The following is a 26,106-nucleotide window of genomic DNA, read 5'->3' on the forward strand; positions in this document are numbered from 1 at the left end:
ACTCTGGGGCCTCCAAGCCTGGACTCTGCTGCTGGCCCACCCTTGGCCTTCTCACCCTATGCCTCGGGCTCGGGAGCTGGAGGGGGTGCTTGGACCTACGTGCTTCTCACGGGGACTTGCAGGAACCAGGGAATTGAGAAGCTGGTGATGATTGTGACCTCTAACCCCCAAACCCTGACTCCTGACCTCCAGTATCCAACACTCCCACATACATGCACACATATGTACACTCAATGGACACGCACACAGTTACAGACACTAACACACACTCACACAGAGGCACAGACACACCCGAGACGCCCATACATACAATAGACATACAAGCAAACACAACTGAACAGAGCAGACACACACACACACATACATGTGCGCACGTGTACACACATGGTATAAACACACAGGCAGTCCCACAGAAACACAGATGTGTAGGCACTGGGGCCAGCCAGCCGGGGCACCTGCCCACAGACACATAAACACAGAGGATCATCTCACACGCATACAACAGAGACACAGATGTGCACATCTGCACGATGCGCCCTCACACTCACGGTTGTGGACCCACGGATGAACGCGCCACTACTCGTGTAGGTACACAGCATGGCCATGCCTGTGGACACTCTGAAAGACGGCCAGACCCACCCAGACGTGCACAGACACGGACACCAGAGGGGATGCCGGATCCATCACTCACACGCATGCGCGCACACACATGCACAGTGACCTGCCCAACAGAGGGTCAGCACCGGCCCCGTGGACCCCGAGCAGACCTCCGTCCCAGCCTGGCCGCGTGCAGGGCCGAGGCCGGGAAAGTGGCAGCTCCCCAGCCCCCACCCCGGGGAGCTGGCGGTCCTCCAGGCCCAGGAGCAGAGGGGGCCAAGGTGGGGCGGCCCCGCTGACGCCCGGGTTGCCTGCCTCTTGGCGCCCAAGCCCTCTTCTCCTTGGCTGTGTGACCCTGGAGGCCTTCTCCCCACGGCCGAGTGGGTTCTAGAAATTTGGGTAGCAGCCTGGATTTCGATTTCTTTTGGAGAATGAGAAGATCCGTCGGGACTGGTTCCAGGTCCTGTAGGACATTTCAGAAGGACGGTGGGCACCAGCCCACCTCTCCCCCTTGCCCTGGGGCTGCAGCACTGGGAGTCTGTGCACCCAGACCTTATTCTCCTGCGTGTGTGTGCGTGTACATCCATTCACGTGTATGCACACACCTTGTCAGTGATATTTTTACAAAAATGGGCTCATTCAGCAAAAACTGTATGAGACCAGACACAGATTTCCCCTTTAATATATCATGTGTACATTCTTATGCTAAAAAATATCTACCTTCAGGAATTCCCCGGCCGTCCAGTGGTTAGGACTCCGAGCTTTCACCGCCCGGGCCTGGGTTTGATCCCTGGTTGGGAAACTGTCCTGGAAGCCGAGGGGTGGGGCCATAAAAAAAAAGAAAAAAAAGAGGAAATACCTACCTTCTGGCTCTTTAAAATACTACTAAATTTTGGAACAATTTAGATTTGCAGCAAAGAGAGCACAAAGGGCTCCTGTCCACGCTTTACCCAGCTTCCCTGAACGTGAATGTCTTACTTAACCGTGGCACATTTGCCGAAACTAAAAAATTAACATCAGTGAATTATTATTTAAAAAAATATTTATTTACTTATTTATTTGGCTGTGTTGGGTCTTAGTTGCGGCACATGGGCTCTTCGTGTGGCACGCGGGCTCTCTAGTTGTGGCATGCTGGCTCTAGAGTGCATGGGCTTAGTTGCCCTGCAGCATGTGGGATCTTAGGTCCCCAAACAGGGGTCGAACCCATGTCCCTGGCAGTGGAAGGTAGATTCTTAACCACTGGACCACCAGGGGAGTCCCAACATTAGTAAATTATTGCTAACTAAACTAGGGGCTTTATTAGGATTTTGCAAGTTCTTCCACGACTGTCCTTTTCCTGTTCCAAGACCCTGTCCAGGACCCCATACGGCATTCAGGCCAAGCTGTTACCTTTCCTCCTGTTTTGTGACCTTGACAATTTTGAAGGGCACCGCTCAGGCGTCTTGTAGAATGTGGGTCCATTGGGTTTGTCTGATGTTTTTCTCACGATGAGACCGCGGTAACGGTTTTGTGGGGGAGACCCTTCTCGGGGCATCCCATCCGGGTACCTGACGTCCACATGATTTATCACTGCTGGTGTCCAGGGGCGGAGCATCTGCTGGGCTTCTCCACTGTAAACTACTGTTGTTGCATTCCTGCTCCATGCTCTGGATGTCAATCGTGAAGTCAAGCCACGCTCGAGGGAAGGGGGAGTATTGTGCGCGTTACCACGACCTGGTTTCAAATGACAGGGACAACACTCCATTGTATGGTTCTGTCGTCGTTTGTTGAGCTGGGACCCTAATGTCTCACACTTCTTCTGTTGCTTTCGGTTTTTCCTTTTACAAACAAAGCAGCAAAGAACAACGCTGGAGCTCAACCTCACATTCAACAAATATTTTCCAAGCAGCCTCTCTGTGGCAGGCGCGCGGCACACCCGGCAACAGTGTCCGCCTCTCTCTTTCATCTTGTTTTCCTAGAACAAATTCATGGGTTGGGATTGCAGGGTCAAAGATAAGCATATTTTTAAGGCTTTTGATAAGTGTCACTAAACAAACCTGCAGGAGAGTTGTACCAGTCTGTCTGTCCCCTGGATTGGCTTCCTTTTCTTTTTCAACCTTTATTATTATTATGAAAATAACTCACGTTTTTTTGAGATAACTGGAAGTTACCGAACATAAGATATTAAAGAATTATTATTTTTTTAGGTGTGATCATGGTTTGTGGCTGTTCTAAAAAAATAGTCCTTGGGACTTGCCTGGTGGTACAGTGGTTAAGGCTCCATGCTCCCAATGCAGGGGCCCCAGGTTTGATCCCTGGTCGGGGAATTAGATCCCACATGCATGCCGCAGCTGGGAGTTCGCATGCCTCAACTAAGGAGCCTGCGTGCTGCAACTGAGACCCAGCGCAACCAAATAGATAAATAAATGTTAAAACGAAAATTCTTAAAAAGAAATAGTCCTTATCTTTTAGAGACACACGTTGAAGTATTTTTGTTGTTGTTGTTGTGCAACTTGCTTTATTGCAATATTTTATTGCAGTGGTCTGGAACCAAACCCACAATATCTCCAAGGTAGGCCTGTGTATGATCTTTGCACACGTTGAAGTACTTACTGAAGAATGGTATGAGTTTGGGGTCTGCTCTAATATAATATGGGAGGGGAGGGGAGGGGAGGAGGGTGCCTGAAAGGAGGCTCTTCCTGAGCTGGACTGTGGAAGCTGGGGGTGGGGACACCAACCTTCATCACATGACTCTCTATAAAAACCAAAAGTTTGTTTTAAAAAATTTACACACATGATATAAATCAATAGCTTAGCTGAGAGTCCACGTTCTTGTCCCTCCCAGGGTTAATTTCAACAGTTTGGTGTCTGCGCCTCTAGAACTTCTCTGTGCAAATACTGTGTATGTTGTCTCTGTATCCACTTAAGACAGGAGGGAGCTACCAAGACACACACCATTTTCCTACCGGCTTTTAAACTTCACCTTACGTTGCAGACGGCTGGCCGCTTCAACCCTCTCATTCTTTACTAGCTTCGCGGTGCTCCCCTGTATCAAAGAACCATCATTTATTTATCGGATCCTCCGGTGGTGGCCAGCTGGCATGTCTCCGCGGTTCTGCTCTTGAGAACAGGGACGCATCCTTGTGTGTAACATACCTTTGTGCACGTGAGCAACTCCACACCTATCTTTCTAGAGGGAATCACTAGGTCAAAGGGTGTGCATGCTTAAAATTTTAATCGAATGGCGAAATTGCCCTCCTGCCGGACTTTGTATGTCCAGTGCCTGTCATTCTCTTCAAGTGCATTTCTGAGGACTGTTGTCATTCGGTGTCTGCAGGAGTCAGAGCTGGAAGGGGCCTCCATGATCCTCTGATCTCCTTCCAGGGCAGCCGCACCTGAGCCCCGGGGAAGGGCGGGGCCCGCCTGCCCACAGCACCCTCGGCCGGGGTCGGGTAGGGCGGTGGTTATGGATATGCTGCCCACGTCTGAATTAGGCCTCACCGTTTACTGGTTGTACGACCTTGAATGCTGTCCTTGACCTTCCTGGGCCTCAGTTTCCTCACCTGTAAGCTGGGAGTAATACTAACCCCAGGCGGCAGTCAGGGAGGGGCTAGTAAGCTGCATTTGGACCATTTGGGGTGGCTTTGGGGGACTGCTGGGGGATGGGAGGTTAACAGTGACCCCCATCAGGCACCACTTGGCATTGCCAGAACTGCCTTCCAATGGTGGTAGTTGGGTTCAGTGTGCTTATATGTGATGGAACCTAGCATCCAGCCTAGGGCACACTGACAGTGCTCCATGACCATGGAACCCCGAGAGCCGACGTGATGGCTGACAGGGGCTAGACCAGGACCAGGGAGACCCACCTTCCTGAGAGACTGGCCAGGACAGGGAGGCCCGACCGAGAGGAAAAGAGGGGACCCAAGGAAGAGGGCCGACCTGGCCCCCCGCTTGTTATTGTAAATAAAGTTTTATTGGAACACAGCCTCGCCCACGTACTTATGTATTGTCTATGAAGCCTCCACGGGACAACAGCAAGAGGGGGTTAACTTGCGACAGAGACCACGGAGCCTGCAAAGCCTAAAATACAAGCTCACCAACCCCGACATAGAGGTTCTAGGCATAATAAAAGCTGAAAGTTTCGGAGCAGTTACTGTTTCAGATACCAAACTAGACACGTCACGTGTATTAATATATTTTGTCCTCACACAGTAACCTATGAGTAGACACTGTTTGTGGCAGCCAGTCTCAAGGGGGACCCCGGTGAAGTTCACGGAAATGGGACTGAGGCCCTGGGGCAGTGCCCGGGGCTGGGGCAGCTGTGCTGACTCATAGAAGGCGGAGGCACTTTGAGACCCTGCTGGCTTCTGCCTCCCCCTCCTGGAGCACTTTGGGGATCCCTGAGCTGTGGGGAGAGCCTGGGCACCATCTCACTGGGCTCACACTAGACCCCCAGGCCAGGCCAGCAGGACGGAGCCGGGGCCCAGTCAGCCCGCACAACCTAGAGAGGCAATAAAGCAGCAGCCGGTGGCGCTGGGTCTGTGGGTGGTTTCGTGCAGCCCTGTGACCTCCTGGGCCCTCCTGGGCTGGCGACCTCGTGGGCTGTCCCTCCCACTCTCCCTGAACCAGTGGGCCGCGCCCCTGCCCCTACAGTAACTCCCTCGAGGAGTTTTTCCAGATGCCGATTAAATCCGAATATCTGGGAATCGGGGCCCAGAGTAGGTATTTTTTAAATCGCTCAAGACTGGAGAACCACAGCTCCATCACTGTTTCCAAAACTCGCCTAAAGGTCAGGCAGGCTTGGCAACCCATGGCTTCCAGAGCGCCGACAGGCCCGGTTCGGCATTTCCAGGGAAGGCCCCGTGAGCTGGAGAAGCAGCACATCCCCCAGGTGAATCTTATTACCAAGTTAAGAAGCAGAGGGGGAGAGGAGGGCCAGCCCCCAGATGGGAGGACTGTCCGGGAGTTTCCTGTTCTGTGAAACACAGGCTCACCAAATCCCCAGCTGTGCACTCTTGGGTGGTCCCAACAGAAGTAAGTGCTTATGTGGGCCAGAGTCAGGCCAAAGGGTGCCCCTCCGAGCCTCACTCCCCACGGCCCAGACTGGGGACATTCGCGGGGCCGCCCAGCCAGTGGACTCTGCGGCAGCGGTGAGAAATCGTGAGGCATTGACACACATGACGGCACAGGGTGCACAGACCCACGGGTGAGTGAGAAAGCCAGACACAGAGTGCACATTCCACTCACACGCGGTTCAAGGGCCAAGTAGACTGATCCACGGTGACCGAGATTAGAGCAGTTACCTCGGTGAGTGTGTCCACACGGGGGGTCCACAGCTGGGTCTAAGAGTGGATACGCACACGTGTGCACACACAAGTCCCGCTCCTTACAGGATGCTGTCAGGTGTGCAGAGCACGACTTGCCTGCATTTGGGGCCCAGGTGAGAGAGCTTTGCTTGCTTGCCTGTTTATTGCCTATTTGAGCTCTACGTTATCCACAGAGATGTCTGCAGTGAACAGATCATAAGTGTACCGCCCGATGAATGTTTCTGTGTTCATGTGCAATATTTGACCTTGTCCCAAGTGCTGTTCTAGGATCCCGGAAACGGAAACCAAGGCTGGAAGACACCCTGTTCGCATGGGTTTTATACTCTGGTGGGGGAGAGACGACAATACGAGACAGAACGGTCAGTTTTCGTTGGTTCACACTTTGTGAGTGCCTACCACATGCCAGGCGGTGAAGCAGGCGCGGAAATGCAACCAGAACCACGACCCAGCCCTGCTCGGACAGTGCCACAGTCTGGTCATGTCTGGAGAGCCCCACTTGGAAGGGTTAAGTACACCTGTCCGTCCTGAATATTTCCCGAAGTCTCCCACTGACTCTGTCCTAATTCAAGCCTCTACCTTCGCTGCTCTGTGGCCTGTCGGAGTAGTTTCCTAATCAGTCATGTTTCTGGTCTCCACCTCTGCTTCATTCTCCAGGCCAATAGCCCTTCTTAAGTGTTCAATCTAAAGATTTCACTTAATGGTTCCCTACTGCCCAGGCAGCTCTGGGGTCAGTCTGTGTGGGCTTGAATCCTCACTTGGAGAGTGCATGTTGGGACCACAGGCAAGTTCTTCAAACGCCCTGAGCCTCATGTGTGTTTTCTGTAAGATGGAGACAAAACAACAATAATAATAAACACCAACATCGCCCATCTCCCTGAAGACGGTGAGCTTTAATCTGCCGTAATAGGTATTCGTTCAGCGAGGGCTAAACCTGTGCGAGCACCATCTGTTTACTGTTCCACCTCACTCTCACCTCTCTGTGCTACTTCTGTCTGGAGTGACTTCCCTTTGCCTTCTCCTGGCTGGTTCTTATTCAGCTCAGGTCTCAGCCTGGCACTGCCTCCACCAAGGAGCCCTCCCTGAAGCCACAGACAGAGCTGGGTGCCCTTGACTGGACCCTCACAACACCCCGGATTGAATTTGTCCGTCTGCCCTCTGTTCTTATTTGTCTCCGCTTGCTCAAGTGTGAGCTCCTCCCAGGCAGGCCCGAATCAAATGCCTCTTTATTTCCCCAGCTGCAGACCCTTGCCATTCAAGGCAGGCACTGGATGTGTCCGCTGACTTGAGCGGAACCTGCCAAGCATCTTCTTTTTTCTTTTTATTGTTTATTTATTTGGCCACCCCATGTGGCATGGGGGATCTTAGTTCCCCAACTAGGGATCGCACCCATGGCCCCTGCAGTGGAAGCACGGAGTCTTAACCACTGGACCTGCAGGGAAGTCCCCCAAGGATTTTCTGAAGGGAAGGGGCCTTTGAGTTGGCCTTGAGGCATGGCTAGGACTTCAAAAGTTATTTTAAAACAAGTTACACATGCACACAATATCAAATCCGAAGTAGGACTTTAAAACGTTACTTTAAAACCAGTTATACATGCACACAATATCAAATCCAAAGAAACAAAAGGGCTCACAGTGAAAATTAAAAGTAGGTCACCTCTCACCACCCAGCTCCCTCCCCAGAGGCCACCATTGGTGTCAGTTTCTGAGTATTCTGTGCAATTGTCTGTCTTCCCCACCACACACACACTTTTTTATTTTGCAAAAATTTAAACCAACAGAAAAGTTGCAAGGATCGGACAATAAACACCTTTTGCTTGGATTCACCAATTAACATTCTGGCACATTATGCTAAATATTTGATAGGCATTATATCATGTAATGCTAACAATAAGCACACAATCATGCCAATTTTGTAGATGAGGTAACTGAGGCAGCGGGGAGGTGAAGGCACTCAACCAAGGTCAAGAGCTGGCCTTCCCCCTTAGGTGACCACAGGAGTTTGATCCACCTTTCTTCAGCTCTCTTGGGAGGAAAGTATTTTCTTACACTGACTTGAAATTCACCTCCCCGGGTTGTTCACCGGATGCTCAATGGAAAAGTACACAGCCCTGGAAGCAGTTGCTGCTTCTCCTAAAACCTTCCATTCCCTTAGCAACAGCTGCTGTCGCTGCCACTAACACATGCTTCAGTGTCACCTCCTCTGTGAGGGCTGAGTTGGCTCACCCCCCGTTTGGAAACTCCCATGGTAGACTCCTGGCTGCCGGCAGGATGACCTTTACGCGCGCCCGAGCTTGGAACCCGAGGCGTGGGGTGCCCTGGCCCTCGGGAATCCCTCAGCCTCATCCGTCCTGCTCCTTCCTCTGCTACCTCCACCCCAGCCCCTCTCGACCTCTCACCTTCTGCTTGAATTTCCCCTCCTCTCTGAAGCCGCCCCTAATTTCCCCAAGGAGCCCCCCTCTCTTGGCTGCTGAGCCTTCTGCCTGCGCCCCCTTTACAGTCTTCTCCAAGTGGTCTTCTGGCCAGGAGGCTGGATAGTGGACGATTGGAGTGACAGTTGGCCCGCCTAGTAGACCCCGCACACGCACACATCGGAGCCTTATTTTCCTCAAGCACGTAGTGGGGACAGGAATGCCTGGCTCAGTACCTGGCACCGCGTCAGCCCTTACTAATCTTCTGCAACAGAACTGACAGCTCTTCCGGGCTGACATCTCTTAGTCACCCCCCGCCGCCCAAAACCCTGCGTCCCTCTCCTTAACTTCTCTGCGCCTCAGTGTCCGCCCTCATAAGATGGGGATGGGGAGGCTGTGAGCCTTCGCTGAGCTCATGCATATCAAGTACTTGGAACAGTATGTAGCCTTGCTGACCGCCACGCGGGGCCGGCGCATAGTGGGTGCCAAACTAATCGTCTCCGCGTGGGCGCGGGACCGCGAGGTTGCAGGAACTGTTTGCAGAGCCAGCCCGCCGTCCCCGCCCCCGCCCCCGCCCCCGCCCCCGCCCCCGCCCCCGCTCCGCCTCCGCCTGCAGGCCCCGCCCCGCCCGCAGGCCGCGCCCCCCTCCCGCAGGCCCCGCCCACGCAGCTGTCAGGACCGGCGGCCGCGCGCCCGTCCACCAAGCCTGAACTCCCCACCACGCCCCGCCTTACTTCGCCTACACAAGTTACCTTGCGCCTGGCCGCCTTTTGTCCCACCCCCGGCTCCCATTGGCCAGGGGGTTTCTTTGTTAGCCAGGACGCGTCGCTGCCATTGACCCGCCGGGCCGCCGATCGCGCCGGGAAGCGGCCCCGCCCCGCGCACCGCCACGCCCCGCGCGCTGGCCTGTCGCTCCCTCGCGCGCGCCTGCCGCCCTGGAGTGCGCCCGGGGTTCCGCTCCCCTTCGCTGCGGCCGAGGGCGGTGCGGGCACCGAGCGCGGGGATCGGCGGGGCGGCGGCGGGAGTGGGAGTGGGCGCGCGAGGCCGCGTCCATGGGCCCGGGACCGGCGGGCGGCGGCGGCGGCGGCGGCGGCGGCGGCGCGGGCGGGCGGCGGGGGCCGCGCGCTCTGTGAGGCGCCGGCCTGCGTGCGCGGCTGGAGGCGGCGGCCGGGGATGCGGCGGTGCCCGGCCTGAGCCCGTTCCCGGCCATGTCGGCGGCCAAGGAGAACCCGTGCAGGAAATTCCAGGCCAACATCTTCAACAAGAGCAAGTGTCAGAACTGTTTCAAGCCCCGCGAGTCGCATCTGCTCAACGACGAGGACCTGACGCAGGTGAGCGGGCGGCACGGGCGGGGCGGACAAAGCGGCGCCCGCGGGACTGAGCGGCGCCCTCCGCTCGCCGCCCGGTGACTCATGCGTTTCGGCGTCTCGAGGCGCCCGGCCGAGCGCGGGAACAAAGCGCGGGGCCACACTCGGCCGCCCGGCTCCGCGCCCTCTCCCACCGGCGGCCACCGGGCGGGGGCGGCCTGGGTCCGGGTCTCGCTCTGGGCCGCGACCCGGGGCCGCCGGCGGGGTAGGGGCTCGCACGGCCTCCCCGCCCCCAGGGTCGCCGCTCCCGGCCGAGTCTCTGTCCCTCGTCCCTGGGGGGTTTCGCACGCTTTGGCGGCGGAAACCCGCCCACAGCGCGGCGCCGGGCCGTCCCGCGTGCCCCGGCGCGGGTCCTGGGCCCGGCCGGCCCTTCCGGAGCTGGGCTCTGCGGCCCCGCGCGGCCACTCCCGCTTTCCCGGCCGGCCCCGCCCCCCCCACCCCCGGCCTCTCCCCAGCCTCCGTCCCCCCAGCCGCCACGAGCTTCCCTTGGTCCCTCTGCGCGAGGCCGGGAGCCCCTTCCCGTTCCAGCCCAGCTGACTTCGTCGTGGGCGCTCCTTCCACCGACACGCTGCTTTGGAGTGGACTGGCCTGGCCGTTTCTCTTGCTGCGAAGTGTTTACACGGCCGGCCGAGTGGGTGGCAGGGCAGGGGTGACGGCCTGGGACCGGCTGCCTTCCCCAGTGGCCAGAAAGAAACTTCTGGTACCCGAGACCCAGAGCTTCACCCCGCACCCAGGGCTGCGGAGTCAGAGCGTTAGGACGGCAGGGTCCGTGTCCTGGTGGTGTGCCGGGCTGTGGTGGGCTTCTGAGGGAGATGCTCTCCTCTCCACTGGACGCCTTGCCCTGGGAAGCAGTTCATGTGGCCATGAGGGTCCTGGACCAGGAGTCAGGGGACTGAACTTCTAGGCTTGGCTATCACTTGCAGCTGCGTGACCTTGAACAAGTCCCTTTGCCTCGTTATAGTTTATTTTCCTTCTCTGTAAATTGGGAGCAGGGATCCCTGGCTCTCCTGCCTCACTAGGCTGTTGTGAAAAGCAAGGCATGACATCGTATGAAACTTTTTCTTCTTGCAGTTTAAAAAACAAATGAACAGGAATCACCTACAGAACAGTAAGCTTGGATTTAGGAAGTTTCTGGTTTGGCAAGGGTTATTCTGAGAGAGTTTTCTGGTTATTCCAGGCAGCTGCCTAAATTGGGTGTTTACACCTCCTAGGGCTTGTTTTCCGATTCTTAAACTTAGATGAATTAGAGTGGAATCTGCATATTTGAATTGAGTCTGTTTTTAAAATGCTGATTATTAATTGGATTTGGTGGGGAGGGGGATGTCACAAATTTAAAAGTACCTTAATCTTGCACTGTATTCACAGTTGAATTGTGGGTTTTGAAATAGGCCTGGGCCCTCCAGGGCACAAGTGGAATGGTCGTTTCTGAAATGAGTGGGGTTATTTGTGCTGGGAGAGACTAGGCCAGCCTTCTACCTCTTGGGATCTTTCAGGAAGAAACTGTTTTTGAAGAGAGACGGAGGGAGACTCAGGGCTGTTGCCAGCAGCCTTAGCTGCTGCTCCCTGCATCCGGCCCTCCCCCAGCCTCTTACTCTCATCCTCATGGCTCCATTAGAAAACCTCAGCCAATCGGTTCCCATCAGTCTCCTTCAAGCCCCTGCTTCCTGTTGCCCCTCCCACCCTGAGCTTATTTTAGACCATCAAGGCTGGAAGATAGATCAGTGATCATTGAGGCCACCTCCTGTTTAAGGCATTTATCCTTTAGTCCTTCTCCTATGCATTTCTCTGCATACATGCAGACTCAAGTACAGTTAAAAAACCTATTTAAACCTAAACTGTATGTGCGTTTTTGCTCTGAAATATATTTTGTTTTTTCTGCTTAATGATGTTTTATAGCCATTTTCATGGTAATACATATCAATATACCAAACTTGTTTTTTGCACATTGTACCATCAGGGATATTTTGCATATTGTACCATCAGGGATGTACCATAGTTTAACCATTCCCTTATTGGTGGACAGCAAGGTTACTTCCAGGTTTTGTCATTATAGACAGTGAATGCCTCAACGAACAGCTTTCTAACTGCTTTTGGGTGTGTGTGTGTGTGTGTGTGTGCGTGCGTGTGTGTGTGTGTGTGTGTGTGTGTGTGTGTGAGAGAGAGAGAGTGAGAGCGTGAGAATGCATGTGCATGCGCGCACGAATGCAAGGATTTCTCTGGGGGCAGATACGTAAAAATAGAATAGCTAGGTTGACATCAAGTGCATTAAATTTTTTTTTTTCTACAGATAATCACCAAATTGTCTTCCAAAAAGGCTGTATCATACCATTGCCAGGATTGGGTATTATCAAATTATTTAATTCTTTAATAATTTCCCTAGTTACCAGTGAGATTAAGCCTCTTTTAGTAATATTTATTGAATATATTTTGTTCTTTCGTGGATTTTCATATTATTTGCTCATTTTTCTATCGGGTTAGGGCCCCCCCACCATTGATTTGTAGGAGCTTCTGTATATACCCTAGGTCAGCGGTCCACAAACTTTTCCTAAAGGTCAGATAGTAAATATTTCAGCCTTGTGGGCCATAAGATCTTAGTGGCTACTACGTAGCGTTGCCATTGTAGCACAAAAGCCGATGTGTGAAGTTGCTGTGTACATGACATACACTAAGGGGTATGGCTCTTTCCAGTGAAACTTTTATTTACAAAAATAGGTAGCTGGCAGGATCGGCCTGTGAGCCATGGTTTGCCGACTCCTGCTCTAGATGTTAATCTGGCACCTGTCATACATTGTCTTTAATTGTATGGTCATTTCTCTTTCTCATGTGGTAGTTTTAAATATGACAGTTTAATTCCCATGTTTTTCTTTATAGTTTGTAGTTTTATTCTCGTTCTTATGAAGGTGTTCTTTCCAATGTCATAAAATAGTCTCTGATGTTTTTCTTAGTTCTTTTATAGTTATTTTTATGCTTAGCTTTGCTTGTTCGTTTGGTTTTTGGCTGCACCGCATGGCTTGTGGGACCTTAGTTCCCTGACCAGGGATCGAACCCAGGCCCTTGGCAGTGAAAGCGTGGAGTCCTAACCACTGGACCTCCAGGGAATTTCCTATGCTTAGCTTTTTAATCCATTGGATTTGTGTTTTAGGAAGATAATTCTGGCTAAAGGCAGAAGTTCTAATAGATGCTCTTGAAGAAGTCCAATTAAATGTCAGTAAAGGTCTTCTCTAGGTTAGTTCTGGCCAGGAGGGAAAGGAGTCGTCAGACACCAGGGACAGGATATTGGCAGTTGATCGGAGTGGGGATTGAGGAAACCTGTGTGGATAAAAGTACCCTTAACGGCAGTTGAGAATAGCAGATTTGGAGTAGATTTGAGGGAGCGGGGAGGAGTAAAAATAGTGTGGTAAGTTTGACTTGGAGGAGGTGGAGGTCCAATTTGGTCCTTAGGTGGAATCACCCACTTAAGGCAGTGGGCGGTTAGAGCTGGAGGAGGGGTGGGGGCCAGGTGGGAATTCTGATGTCATGGGAGTGAATGGAGTCACTCAGGAGGCTGTGTAGAGTGAAATGAGAATAGAGGGAGCAGAGCAGCAGGTCTGGAAGGAACTAGGGTTCTTGGCTTCCAGGTCCTCATCCCAGCCAGGGTTCCTGGTGGGTATTGACCTGACATGATGTCTCATTCTCCTGCTGACTCGTGCACTATAAGGAATCACTTTTTGTGGAAGGAGTACCAAACTTCAGTTCTAGTCCCTGGTCTAGCATTGTTTTGTTGTGGGACCTTGGCTGGGTTGTTTCTCCCTCCTGGAGAATGAGCAGGTTGGTCTTGATCTTTCCCAGCTCTTCAGTCCTTCTTTGTCCCCCCTCAGCCCTCCTGGTCTAATTCTGCCCCTTGCTGTGTCCATACTCCGCTGCTGGGACTGCTGGGGCCTTGGTGTAGGAATCCCAGACATAGAGGTGGGTGGGCCAGGAGTTGGCCTCAGTGAATCATTTCATCAGTCATTTCAGTCAATCATTTCATCATTTCCCTTTGTTCCTGTGACTTTCTTAGAAGTTCCATGGTATGGAACTTCTTTATTTGACTTAACATTCATCTCAGAAACAATGGGAAGATTCCATGCCCACCCTTTTTAGAAGATTTGTGATTATTCAGGGATTGGTAGATAGTTTGGCAAGGGGTGTGTCAGAAGTTCCAGACCTTACAAATGGCCAATAAGCACATGAAAAGATGGTTATCATCATTAGTCATTAGGGAAATGCAAATTGAAACCATAATGAGGTACTACTTCACACCTACTAGGATGGCTTTAGTAGAAAAGGGGAAGTATTAAGTGTGGTGAAAATGTGGAGAAATTGGAGCCCTTGTGCATTGCTCGTGGGAATGTAAAATGGTACAGCCGCTGTGGAAGTCAGTTTGGCAGTTCATCAGAACAATTAGCGTATGACTCAGTGATTCCATTGCTAGCATATACCCAAAAGAATTGAAAACAGGTATTCAAACAAATAGTTTTATGCATATGTTTGTAAGAGCGCTATTCACAATATCTAAAAAGTAGCAACAACCCAAATATTGATCAGTGGATGAATAGATAAACAAATTGTGGTCTAATCCATACAATGGAATATCATTCAGTCATAAAAAGGAATGAAGTACTGAGACATGCTACAACATGATGGACCCTCAGAAACATGATATTAAGTGAAAAGAATCAGACTCAAAAGGTCACATACTGTATGATTCCACTTATATGAAATGTCTACAACAGGTAAATCTGTAAAAACAGAAAGCAAGTTAGTGGTTGCCAAGGTTCTGGTAAGGGGGGAATGGGGAGTGCCTGCTGATGGGGTTGGGGTTCTGTTTTCGGGTAATGAAATGTTTTAGAATTAGATAGAGATGCTGTTTATATAACATGAGGAAATTACTAAATGCCACTGAATTATGCATTTTAAAGTGGTTAATTTTATGTGATGTGAATTTTATCTCAGTTAAAAAAATAAACGTGCAAAAATCACACACACAAATTCCAAACCTGCCCCCTGCTCCTTGTGTCATTGGAGTGAATATCTGATTGTTTCTAGAGTCTAGACAAGGGATTGGCAAATTTTTTCTTAAAGGGCCAGATAGTATATATTTTAGGCTTTGCAGGCCCATAGGAAAGATCGAGGAATTTAAGTAGGTACTTATATAACTCTTGGAAAATGTAAAAACCATTCTTGGTTTTGAGACCTTAAAAAAATAGCCAATGGGCTAGATTTGGTCAATGGAACGAGCATACATAGCTTGCCAACCCCCCTGGGTTAGACCAGCCCTGTCCAATAGAAGTGTAATGCGAGCAACATATGTAATTTAAAATTGTCTAGTTGCCACATTTAAAAAGTAAAAAGAAACAGGTGAAATTAACGTTATGTTTTATTTAACGTATCCAAAATATTATCATTTCAACATGTAACGAGGCTGTTATATACACTTCTACCTTTACAGCACCTTTGGTCTGGACTAGCCACTTTCCCAGTGCTCGGTAGCCACGTGTGGCTGGCGCCTACAGTGGTGGATGGGCGGCTCTGGCTGCAGTGGCCTGGCCTGAGACCCTTGGGGGAAGTCCAGGGTGGGAAGGCTGCGCTTGTGGGTTTTTCTCCTTGGCCTGCATTCGGATTCCTGGAATGTTGGCTCTCTCGTGCTGTTACTCCTGTTTGCATCCCCCTCTTGATGTCTTTTTGCCAACTTCAGGGGGTTCTTTCTTTGAATGTCACTTCTTTTTTGGTGACTCCTTTTACTGTGTTTTAGAGCTCTGGGGCTCTGATCCCTACTCCCTGCAGGGCAGAAGAGAGAAGGGTGTTTGCTGGTCAGGGCTTAGTGGACCTATGCTGTGGGGAGTGAATGAGAGCCCGGGGTGGGGGGGTGGGGACAGGCTTACATGTCCCTCCAGGCACATGGCAGGACGTGGTGACTGCATTCTGCACAACCCTTTGTATTTGCTGAGTGTTTTGCCGCTGTATCCTAGCTGCCTTTTTCCCTGTGTTCTAGCCTGCTACTTGACCTTTCTTTCTGGGTTCCTGTGCCCTTGCCACGCAGAAGGACTACAGTCGACGATCTGTGTTCTGTTCTTGGCACAGACGTGGCAGTGTGACCCAGAAAGGTTACTTACATTCTCCCGGCCTCGGTTTCCCACCTGTAAAGCAGGTGCCCACGTTCTGTACACAGGGAGTGTCCACTAATGGGATGGATGGAGACTCCTGAACCCCGTTTGTGGTAATTAATATTCCAAGAAGCATGCTGACGGTCTCTCCTGTGGGGAACAGATCTGCTCTCACCTGATCACTAGGACCCTGATGTTGTGTAGCTGAAATAAATTTGACTTGGAATATTTATCTTTAAATTGTTCCCAAGCTGCCAGCTAGACTTGAAGGAGAGGAGAGAGCATTGCAATCAGGGAAAAGAGACAAGAGGGAAGTAATATCCTACTGCCCACATCCTCGTCCTGTGGGGGAGCGAGGCACCCAGGGAGGCGTGGTGAGCACTGGGTGCCAATTTCGAAGCATTTAATCTGAGAAAACAGGCTTTTCGTTTATCCTTGGAAACTCACTCTCCAAGCATCACTTTCTCATCTGAAACGACATGGTTGGACCAGGTCAGTGGTTTTCAAACTTTAAATTGCGGGGCCTTTTACTCAAAGGAATCTCGTACAGAAATATTGTGTATGAAACAGAAAAAGTGACACTGTTCTGGGCGACACAGGGTCAGAGCTTGGCCTCTCAGCCATCTGTTTCCCACCCATGGGACCTCCAGTCATTTCTGAGGTCTGCGAGGGGCAGGTTTGAAAACTCTGCCCTAGATTTCGTGGTCCCTTCAGTTTGAGCGGCTGAGGGCTCTGTGAAATTGTCTGCAGCTCTTTCTCAGCTGCCCTGGGATGGGACCCCTGAATGCCCATCCCCACGACTCCCATTATACTGTCACTTCCTTTGGGGGCGAGAGAGCCAGAGGATTGATTCGCTGCCATTTTGTTTCTGAAGCCTGGAACTAGAATCTTCCAAACCACTTGCTGGTTTTCTCAGTCAGGGTCATCCTAGTTCACATGAAACCACAGCCTGGTTCTTGCCTGGAGTCTGTAACCCTTCCAGCTCCTTCCTCTCCTCGCTCAGCTTGGTGTGTGTGCTGCGCTGGACGGTCTCCTGCCCAGTGCTTGGGGCAGCTCGCGGTGAGAGTGAGTGGACGGGCCTGTGGAGTCCTCCTGAGCCTGCTTCGCACTGGATCAGGTGTTGTGTGTACTGTGACTTCCTGCCACCGCCGGCGGCTGGGGAGGCGAGCAGGGCTGGTGGCAACATGGCCACCTGTGGAGTGTAGGGGACGTCGAGTTTCAGAGAGGTTGGGTGCCTGCCCTAGGTCACGGAGCTGCCTGCGGATGGGGCTGTGTGCCACATGGTTCACACACCAGCCTTCGTGCGGCCGGGAACCTGCCCTCCCTCCTCCTGGCAAGGCCGCTTTGACTTGTTAACGTGGTACTGTTTCAGTAGGAGGCTGGGGTATTGCAAGCTGAGTTAGAGCTGTTTAATGGAGCTCTAATTCCTTCCCCCGGGAGGAGGGGCCTGAGGGGCTGGGGGATCCCCCCACCCTTGAGCAGGTGAAGGATTGTCCCCATTAGCAGGTGGAGCCACTGAGACCCAGGGAGGTGCAGCCTAGGTCACAGGAAGGCCAGTGTGGGTTTTTTCAAAGTTTTTCTTGGCCCTCCCTGTGTCTGCTAACATGCATTAACCTTTGCTGTCAGAAACAGGGCCTTACCCTGACTTGGATTCCTTCGTTGCTGGGGGCGCATGGGGCAGGCGAGCATTTTACAGGTCCTCCTGCAGGTCCTAACATCTCAGCCTTGGGGTGTCTCACGTCCCCTGGACAGGCTGCTGGCCTGTTGCAGTGACCACACCTTTGGTGCAGCCCTGAACAGGAAGCACTGTTTTCCCCTGAGGGGTTCAGAATCAGGAAGTAGTTGTGTCCTTGATCCCTAGGTCCTAAAACACTGGTTGGAACAGGCAGACCGGGGAGACTCCATGTGCACCTGCGGTCCCGTCTCTCCCCTCCTAGTATCCTGGCCCACAGCTAAAGGGGCTGGGCGGGGGAGCAGCTGCTGGGAGTCCCAGCTGAACCAGAGAAAGAGTCCAGGTCTCCCGGGTGCCGCACTCAGAGCCTGTCTACCTGGGGCTGGCGGGTCTTCTGCTTAGGGACCGCTCTGACCTAGAAATCTGACACAGTTACACGTGCTCAGGTAAGGGAATGGGAGGGTTGAGGGAGGGGGCTTTCAGCTCAGATTTGGGTCTTATGCTGCTTGAGCAACTTACTCAGAATTTAAGAGTCTGCATCCCTCCTCGGAAAACGGGGGCTGCAACAAGATTCATGTCTGTGGGCGCCTGTGAGGATGGTGGAAGATGCAGGAAATAGCAAGAGTGCCAAATCTGTGAATGCTTGGGTGTGTAGTGGGCGCTCAGTATACGGGGTTCGTTTCATCAGCACTGACCCAGAGAGGGGAGCCACCTCTGTGGCGAGGTGCTAGCACGTGGGATGGCTGGCCCTCAGACTCTCTTTCTGTCTGCCCTGTGCCCACAGGGCAGGGGCCCAGGCCGCCTACTCTCCTGCGAGCTGCTTGGCATCACCCTAGCAGCTTCCCCACTTCAGCCCCGAGGGATTGGAAGGGCCTTGTGGGTTTCCTTATGTGGGTTTGATTTTCAGAACATGTTTAAGTGTAAAGAGTGAACTGATTTGAAGAATTTTTAGAGTATAAGAAGCGAAGAGTCGGGACTTCCCTGGTGGTCCAGTGGTTAAGACTCTGCACTTCCATTGCAGGGGGCATGGGTTCGATCCCTAGTCAGGGAACTAAGATCCCATAGGCCGTGCAGCGTGGCCCCCCTCCAAAAAAAGCGAAGAGGCCAGGTACCATCAGGCTGAGACTTACCATTAGAGGGTGTGGGCTGCTCCAGAGGCCAGCAGCCAGCGTGACAGCCACCCCGAGCACCTGCCAAGCCCAGAGAAGTGCACAGTGCACGTCCCGTGAATGGCAGTGGCACATCCCGATTTCAGAAGTCACTGTGCATGGAAGTGTCTGAGTGGCCGTCAGCAAGGTGGGAGAGGGTTAAGAGAAGCTGCTTATCCTGCTGGTGTCCCTGGGAGCAGTTGTCTGGGAATCCAAGTTTTCTTGCCCGTGGGCCTGGGGGAAATGGGCAGAGGCGGGTAGAGAGCAGCCTGGGCCCAGTCCTGAATCACTGGGCAGTGAGCAGGAGGTCTCGCCAGGCCCTTTGGTCGCCAGCATTGATTAACTCACTTCAGCTGGCAGGTGGGTTCTCCAGCTTCCTCCCCTGCTGTCCCACATCCTTTACAGATCACACACTCTTCCAGGGGGTGGAGCGTTCCGTGGGGTCTAAACAAGCAGATGTGGCTCCTTGCGAGAGCCTGTGAGCAAGCTCTTCTAACAGGCAGATGCCATCTTGGCACACAGCCCGTTGACTCTCATCCCCACGTCTCCCTTCCCTCCTAGAAACCCTGTGAGCTTAGAGGATCTTCCTGGGAACTGGGCCAGCGAGCTGGCCATGCAGCCTTGTCTGGTGTGGCTTTCTATACTTAAATCGAAGGAGCAGTTGACGTGCTCTGAGATTATTTATTGTGGCAGTGGTCAGTGGTGGCATTCATAGCTAACAATAACTGCTGTGTGCCAGGCCACTGTTAACTCATTTATATTCATAACAGCCTTATGAAGTAGAGAGATAAGAAAACTGAGATGGAAAGAGGTCCTAGAACTTGTCCCGGGGGTGACACAGCAAGTGGCAGAGGTGGGACGCAAACCCAGATAGTCTGACTTGGCCTCCTCCCACTGTTCCCCTTGTGGACCTGGGTGGGCTCAAGTAGGCTTTCTGGACCTTAGATCTCTAGCTGTGTGTGTCCCTTGGCCCCTCGTGTCCAGCAGCCAGGGGCTGCCCTGCCAGGGGTATATGTGCTGGGAAGGGTGGGGCTGGAGGATGAGGCTGGGGCTGAACTTGTTAAATTTCCTGTCTCTTTTTTTTTTTCCTTCCATTGGACTTTCCTGTCCTACCTGTTACTTTATAGGAAGCACAGCTTTTTGAGGGACAGGGTGTGATATTTTTCCTGCAAAGCCGTTGCCTCAGAAATTTGTCCCCACGCATTCTCTAGCATTCCTCCCTTTGCCACAAGTGGCGTCATGTTCCAGAAATCCCACGGCCATCGGCTCCTTGTCAAGCCCAAACAGGGAAGGGGCTTTCTAAAGTGTCCCTTTCCCCTCTTCCTGCAGCTGCTGCTGTCCAGGGAGGAGCCCTGGGCATGGGCTGGGCTTGCAGGGCATGTGTGTGGGCAGAGGGGTGAGTGGGCAGCTGAGCTGGGGCGTGGGAGGGAGGATGGCCAGCAGGCCGGCGGCCTCGTGCCCTCCTGTCTCTAGGCCTGAGATCTAGTGAGGTCTGCGTGTGGGTTTTTGTTTGTTCTTGGTTTTTTGAGGTAAAATTCATGGAACGTAAAATTAATCACTTTAAAGCATACAGTTCAGGACTTCCCTGGTGGCGCAGTGGTTAAGAATCCGCCTGCCAATGCAGGGGACACAGGTTTGAGCCCTGGTCCGGGAAGATCCCACATGCCACGGAGCAACTAACCCCATGCGCCACAACTGCTGAGCCCGTGCACCACAACTACTGAAGCCCGCGTGCCTAGAGCCCGTGCTCCACAACAAGAGAGGCCACCACAGTGAGAAACCTGCACACCAAAAGAGTAGTCCCGCTTGCTGCAACAAGAGAAAGCTGGCGTGCAGCAGCAAAGACCCAACGCAACCAAAAATAAATAAATAAATAAAGTGTACCGTTCAGTTGCGTTTAGCACATTCACAATATGCTAAATTCACCAGCAGTCTGTAATTTAAAACATTTCATCACCCCAAAAGAACACGCCATTACTATTGAAGAGTTAGGCTCCACTCCCTACCCCCATCCTCAGCAACCACCAATCTGCTTTTCTTCCCTATGGATTTACCTCTTTTGGAAATTTCACCAAAATGGAATCGTAGAAATTGTGACTCCTTTTGTCTGGCTTTTTGCACCGAGCATGTTTTCAGGGTTCATGTGGTAGCATGAACCTGTGTTCACTGCTTGTTTCTGGCCGAGTATTGCATTATGTGGCATAGCGCATCTTGTTTATCTCTTTGTCTGTAGATGGACCCTTGGGCTGTCCTGCCTTCTGGCTGTTGTGACTAGTGCTGCTGTGAACACCCACATGCACACTTCTGTCTAACCCTCCTTTCAGCTCTTCTAGGTGGAGACCAGGGGAGGAATTGTTGGGTCCTGTGGAATTCTGTTGTGAGCCGCGTTGGGAAGCGGCACATTAAGCCAGACCTCAGCACTGCGGACTGTGGGGTGGGCGGGCAGATACGGCGCTGGGCGGGTGGAGGAGCCTGGGATGGGGACCTGGGGTCTGTGGCAGAGGCGCTGAGCCCGTGTACAGGGCTGGCCGAGCCACCTGGAGCTCTGCTCCCTCCTGAGTATCAGCCTAGCTGCCGAGAAGGAGCTAAGCTGGGGCTTCAGAGTTGTGGGGAAGAGGGCCGAGGGGGCGTGGGAGCCGAAGGCCAGGCCGTGTAGGGAGACACCGGTGCACCCCAGGGTGGTGAGGTGCGGAGGAGCTGCTGAGAGCCCGTCTCCGACCGGATCTGGCCTGTTTACTACTTTTTATTTTTACTTTTAGTTTTTGCGTTACGCGGGCCTCTCACTGTTGTGGCCTCTCCCGCTGCAGAGCACAGGCTCCGGACGCGCAGGCCCAGCGGCCGTGGCTCACGGGCCCGGTCACTCCGCGGCATGTGGGATCTTCCCAGACCAGGGCACGAACCCGCATCCCCTGCATCAGCAGGCGGACTCTCAACCACTGCGCCACCAGGGAAGCCCCTGTTTACTACTCTCATTCCCAGTTTTCAAACTTTATTTCTTTAGCCATGGAGCATGGAGCCCCTTGAAATGGAACGCGGAACTTGCCCATGTGAAGTCCCCGGAGGGGGGAAGGGATGGTTCTCCAGCCGCCTGCCCCACCCCATGGTCTACAGTGGCCCTGAAGCACTGTTTGAAAACCACTGATTGACTCTAACCCTTGCATTAAAATTTGTTAATAGAATGAAATATTTGATATATACGGAAGAACTTCAGTGGCGTGTGTGTACAGCATAGGTGCAGCCTTCCTGCTGAATGTTCGAGGTGCTGGTGTTTCTGCTGTGTCAGCCTCCCAGATGCTGGGATCCAGGGGAGGGGACCACAAGTAGGTGTTGCCCCGTTGTTGGGCCCAGCCCCCTCTGCAGACTTCCTCTCCATGCAGAGGCTCGCCTCTCGAGAGGAAGGTCTCCCTGCCCAGATGTGTGCAGGAGTCTTCCAGTTCCAGATGGACCTTAAGGCAGCTGCTGGGAGCAAGTCTGGTATGAGATGCGACCCGTTAAGATAGTGCTGTTGAGGAGAAAGGACTCTGTGTGGAGACCTGGAGACAGACCTGAAGGCTTGTGTGTTTGGGCTGACAGAGCCAGCGTGTGAGCAGGGCCCCCGAGAACCAGGAGGGCTGATCTGAGGACGGGCTGGGCTGGGGGTGGGGCGGCTGGCTAGGTCAGTGGTTCCCAGAGTTGTTGTTTTTGGGCCCCTTTATGCTTTTGATTACTGAGGTCTTCAAAGGGCTTTTGTTTATGTCGGTTACATCCAATGGTATTTAACTGTATGAGAAATTAAAACGAGACATTTTAAAAATTTTATTAATTCATTAAAAAATAAAATAAACTTGTTACATGTTCACATAAATAACAGGTATATTCTGAAAAATAACTTTTCCAAAACAAAAAAAGTTTTGTTTAGAAGAGTCGCATCATTTTACCTTTGCAGATCTCTGTACCATCTATCTTAATGGAAGACAGTTGGATTCTCATATCTTTTGCACATGATCTGTTGTGATATCCTGTCGTGTAGCCTCTGGAAAAGCCTATATGCTAGTGAAAGAATGAGTGCAAAAAGGGCAAATGATGACTTAGTATTTTTGTAAAAATAGTTTTGGCTCATGGACCCCTTAAAAGGGTCTCAGGGCGCCCTTAAAAGGGCCATCCCTTTGAGGACCACTGGTCTGGCTCAAGCTGGGCCATTTGCTTGAAGGCCCCGAATGCCCCATGGGAGCGGCAGTGAGGACGTCTGTCAGGACGGGCAGAGCCCCAGGCGGTGCTCAGAGTGCTGGGGTGGGTAGAGGATGGAGCGGGAGGCATAAGCAGCCACCCTTGCCTCCTGCTGCCAAGGGCTGTCCGTGGAATAAATAAAGTGTGGGTAAGGCACACGGCATGTGGTGGGGACTCGACGTGACACACAGGGAATGTTTATTCTGAGGCTTGGCGAAGTTGTTTTGCTGTCACATCTCCCCACTAGGCTCTGCAGCTCTCAGGAGGGAGGGTGGAGATGACCGGAGGTTTTAGGATGGAGCCTGCAGTGCTGGGGCTGGTGCCACCGTGATGTGTGGCGTGAGAGGTGGCTGAGGACTGCGGAGCAGGGTAGGCAGTCCTCCTTGGGCTCTGCCGCTGGTTTGCTCGGCAGCCAGAAGGCAAGGTGACCTCACTCTTTTCCCCTAGTGCTGCTTGACACATTCCGAGACCCTGGAGGCACAGCGTTGGGGCTTGGGTGGGAAGTCAGGGTGGAGAGGGAGATTAGGATTCCTCGCTCTTGGAGTGACGGTCAGTCGAGTCCTGCGCCCTTGAAGCATGTTGGCGGGAAGGGGATTCATGAGAGTCTCGGAGGCCCCCAGAGGTCTCAGGTGACACAATAGGGATTTTTAAATTCTATTTTGGGGGAAGAAGCTTGGATCAACCCTCAGGATTTTCCTTGGAGGAGGAAAATTACCTCTTCTGTTTGGGGTTAAAGTGCTCCTTAGCCGGATCCTGCCCCTTGGATTTGGTAGCTGGCAGGAATTTAGTTGTCTTTCTTTAAAAAAAATTTTTGGCTGCACCTCACGACATGTGGGATCTTAGTTCCCCAACCAGGGATTGAACCCGCACCCCCTGCAGTGGAAGCACTGGAAGCGTGGAGTCTTAACCACTGGACACTCAGGGAAGTCCCGGAATTTCAGCATCTTTAATGTTAGATGAGAAGATATCCCCATAGACTTAGACCTTTTAGTTATACCACAGTTTCTGCTGTGACTATATCGTATGGCCTCTGTTAAAGAAAATATTTCTTTGCCCCTCCCTTCTTGTGCACTGGTTGCCGCGCCCTGTCCAGCCCGTGTGTGGCCGGCACGTGGAGGCTTCCAGCTTGAGCTTGATCTGAGCACTTGGGGCTGCTGCCCCCCAGTCTGCTTTCAGGGAGCCTCTCAGGACTCCCTTGCAGCACCCCATTCAACCCTTTTCCCTTTGCAGCTTTTGAAGAGCTGATTGTTCAGACTTCACATGACATGTGGTGTTTACCTCTTTGGTCTCTCCTAAAGGAGTTTTAACAACAGTCACCAAACTTGGATATGAATGTTCACAGCCACCAAAAGGGGGAAACAACCCCACTGTCATCAATAAACAGATGTCGTCCATCCACACAATGGAATATTACTTGGCCATGAAAAGGAGTGTGGTACAACCAACAGCTACAGCATGGATGACCGTCGAAAACATCCGCTCAGTGGTAGAAGCCAGACACAAAAGACCATGTGTTATCTGATTCCATTCATGTGAAGCGTCCAGACTAGGCAAATCTGTAGAGACATAAAGCAGATTAGTGGTTGCTGGGGACTGGAGCGGGGAGTGTGTGGGGAATGATAGCTAAAGTATACAGGGCTTCTTTTTGGGAAAGATTTGATTATGGTGGTGGATGCACTACAAACCATTGACTTGTACACTTTTAAATGGGTGAGTTGTATGGTATGTGAATTATATCTCAAAAAAGTGAGTTATTACAAAAATACACCAAAACAGTTATTACCCGCACCGCCCCCCCCGTTTTTGGTTTGTGCTTATAATTCATATTTTTTAAAAAAATTTATTTATTTTTGGTTGCGTTGGGTTTTCGTTGCTGCCTGTGGGCTTTCTCTAGTTGTGGTGAGCAGGGGCTACTCTTTGTTGCAGTGCGCAGGCTTCTCATTGCAGCAGCTTCTCTTGCTGTGGAGCACGGGCTCTAGGTGCGCGGGCTCAGTAGGTGTGGCTCGCAGGCTCTAGAGTGCAGGCTCAGTAGTTGTGGCGTACGGGCTTCGTTGCTCCGTGGCATGTGGGATCTTCCCGGACCAGGGCTTGAACCCGTGTCCCCTGCATTGGCAGGTGGATTTTTCTTTTTTTTAATATTTTATTTATTTATTTGGTTGCTCCGGGTCTTAGCTGCAGCAGGCAGGCTCCTTAGTTGTGGCATGCAAACTCTTAGTTGCAGCATGCACGTGGGATCTAGTTCCCTGACCAGGGATCAAACTCTGGGCCCCCTGCACTGGGAGTGTGGAGTCTTATACACTGCGCCACCAGGGAAGTCCCGGCAGGTGGATTCTTAGCCACTGCACCACCAGGGAAGTCCCTGTAATTCACATTTTGCCAAACCTTTATTTGACATCTTTGTTTCCTGTCTTTTTGTCATTTTTGGTTTGACATCTGCTACCCATGAGTAGCTAACACCTCGGATTCTACCTCCATCCTGCGCTCTGTCCCGGTTACCCCAGGCCCCCAGGAGCATGCTGGACGGGCATGGTGTTGGCCTCGCCCTCTTACGCCCACGTGCGCGTGTCTGTGCACGCACAGCTTGGGGCTCAGCCGTGGTCAAGTGCGTGGCACCTGCATGGCAGCAGCGTGGACGTGTTCTGTGCTGAGAGCAACTGGCCATCAGATAACTTTATTTGGAGTTCGGTTCATTGTTTCACCAAGTATTTATTGTCTTTGTCTCCACCCAGTGCTACTTCTGATTTGGCTGAAGGGTGGGACTTTATCTCGAGGTTTAGAGCTCTGGAGGAGGGGGCCCCCAAAGACACTGGGCCTTATGGTATTTTGGGGGTGTGCCCTCTCCCCTTGGAACCCCGCGCCATAACATGCTGCCGGGTGGGCGGCATGAGGCAGGGTGTGAGGCTTGGCGGCCTCTGGAGGGAAGTGTGGACCTCTGCACATGCCAGCCGGCCTCCCTGTCGCATGTCCCCTGACCTCCATTTCTGAGGTTGCCTTTGCTCGCTCCTCACGGAGGTCTCTCCCAGATCCCTCCTCTGTGCTCCCTGGTGCTGAGTTCCTTACCCTTAGCTCCAGTTTTTGTGTCTTTGTCTCGTTGTGGGTATTCTCAGTGGCTTTGTTGTCTTGGCATCCTGACATTTGACAGCAAAGATGGGTAAACTGCATTTCTTGTAAGTTTCTTTCTTCTGGGCCACATGTCCTTGTGTAATTAGTAGGCTCCCTACTCATTCCCCAAAGTATCCCAGTTTGGATGATAAATGTACAGGGTTACTCTACATTTG

The 26,106-nt window shown here is 52.3% G+C and overlaps 1 protein-coding gene across 3 annotated transcripts in view; it reads left to right on the top strand.

Annotated features, from left to right (window-relative positions):
* Window positions 1-9,413: 9,413 nt before the first annotated feature.
* MPRIP (myosin phosphatase Rho interacting protein) overlaps window positions 9,414-26,106 on the top strand; it is a 129,409-nt gene continuing 112,716 nt past the window's right edge. For 2 of the 3 annotated variants that reach the window (XM_060134580.1, XM_060134579.1), the window contains exon 1: window positions 9,420-9,641. In XM_060134580.1, coding sequence (XP_059990563.1) covers window positions 9,519-9,641 — 123 coding nt within the window. In that variant the 5' untranslated portion in view covers window positions 9,420-9,518. Of the gene's footprint in view, window positions 9,642-26,106 lie in introns of all 3 variants that reach the window. The other variant, XM_060134581.1, reaches the window with a different exon arrangement.

Source organism: Lagenorhynchus albirostris, chromosome 20 (assembly GCF_949774975.1).
Source record: "Lagenorhynchus albirostris chromosome 20, mLagAlb1.1, whole genome shotgun sequence".
Lineage (NCBI taxonomy): Eukaryota > Metazoa > Chordata > Mammalia > Artiodactyla > Delphinidae > Lagenorhynchus > Lagenorhynchus albirostris.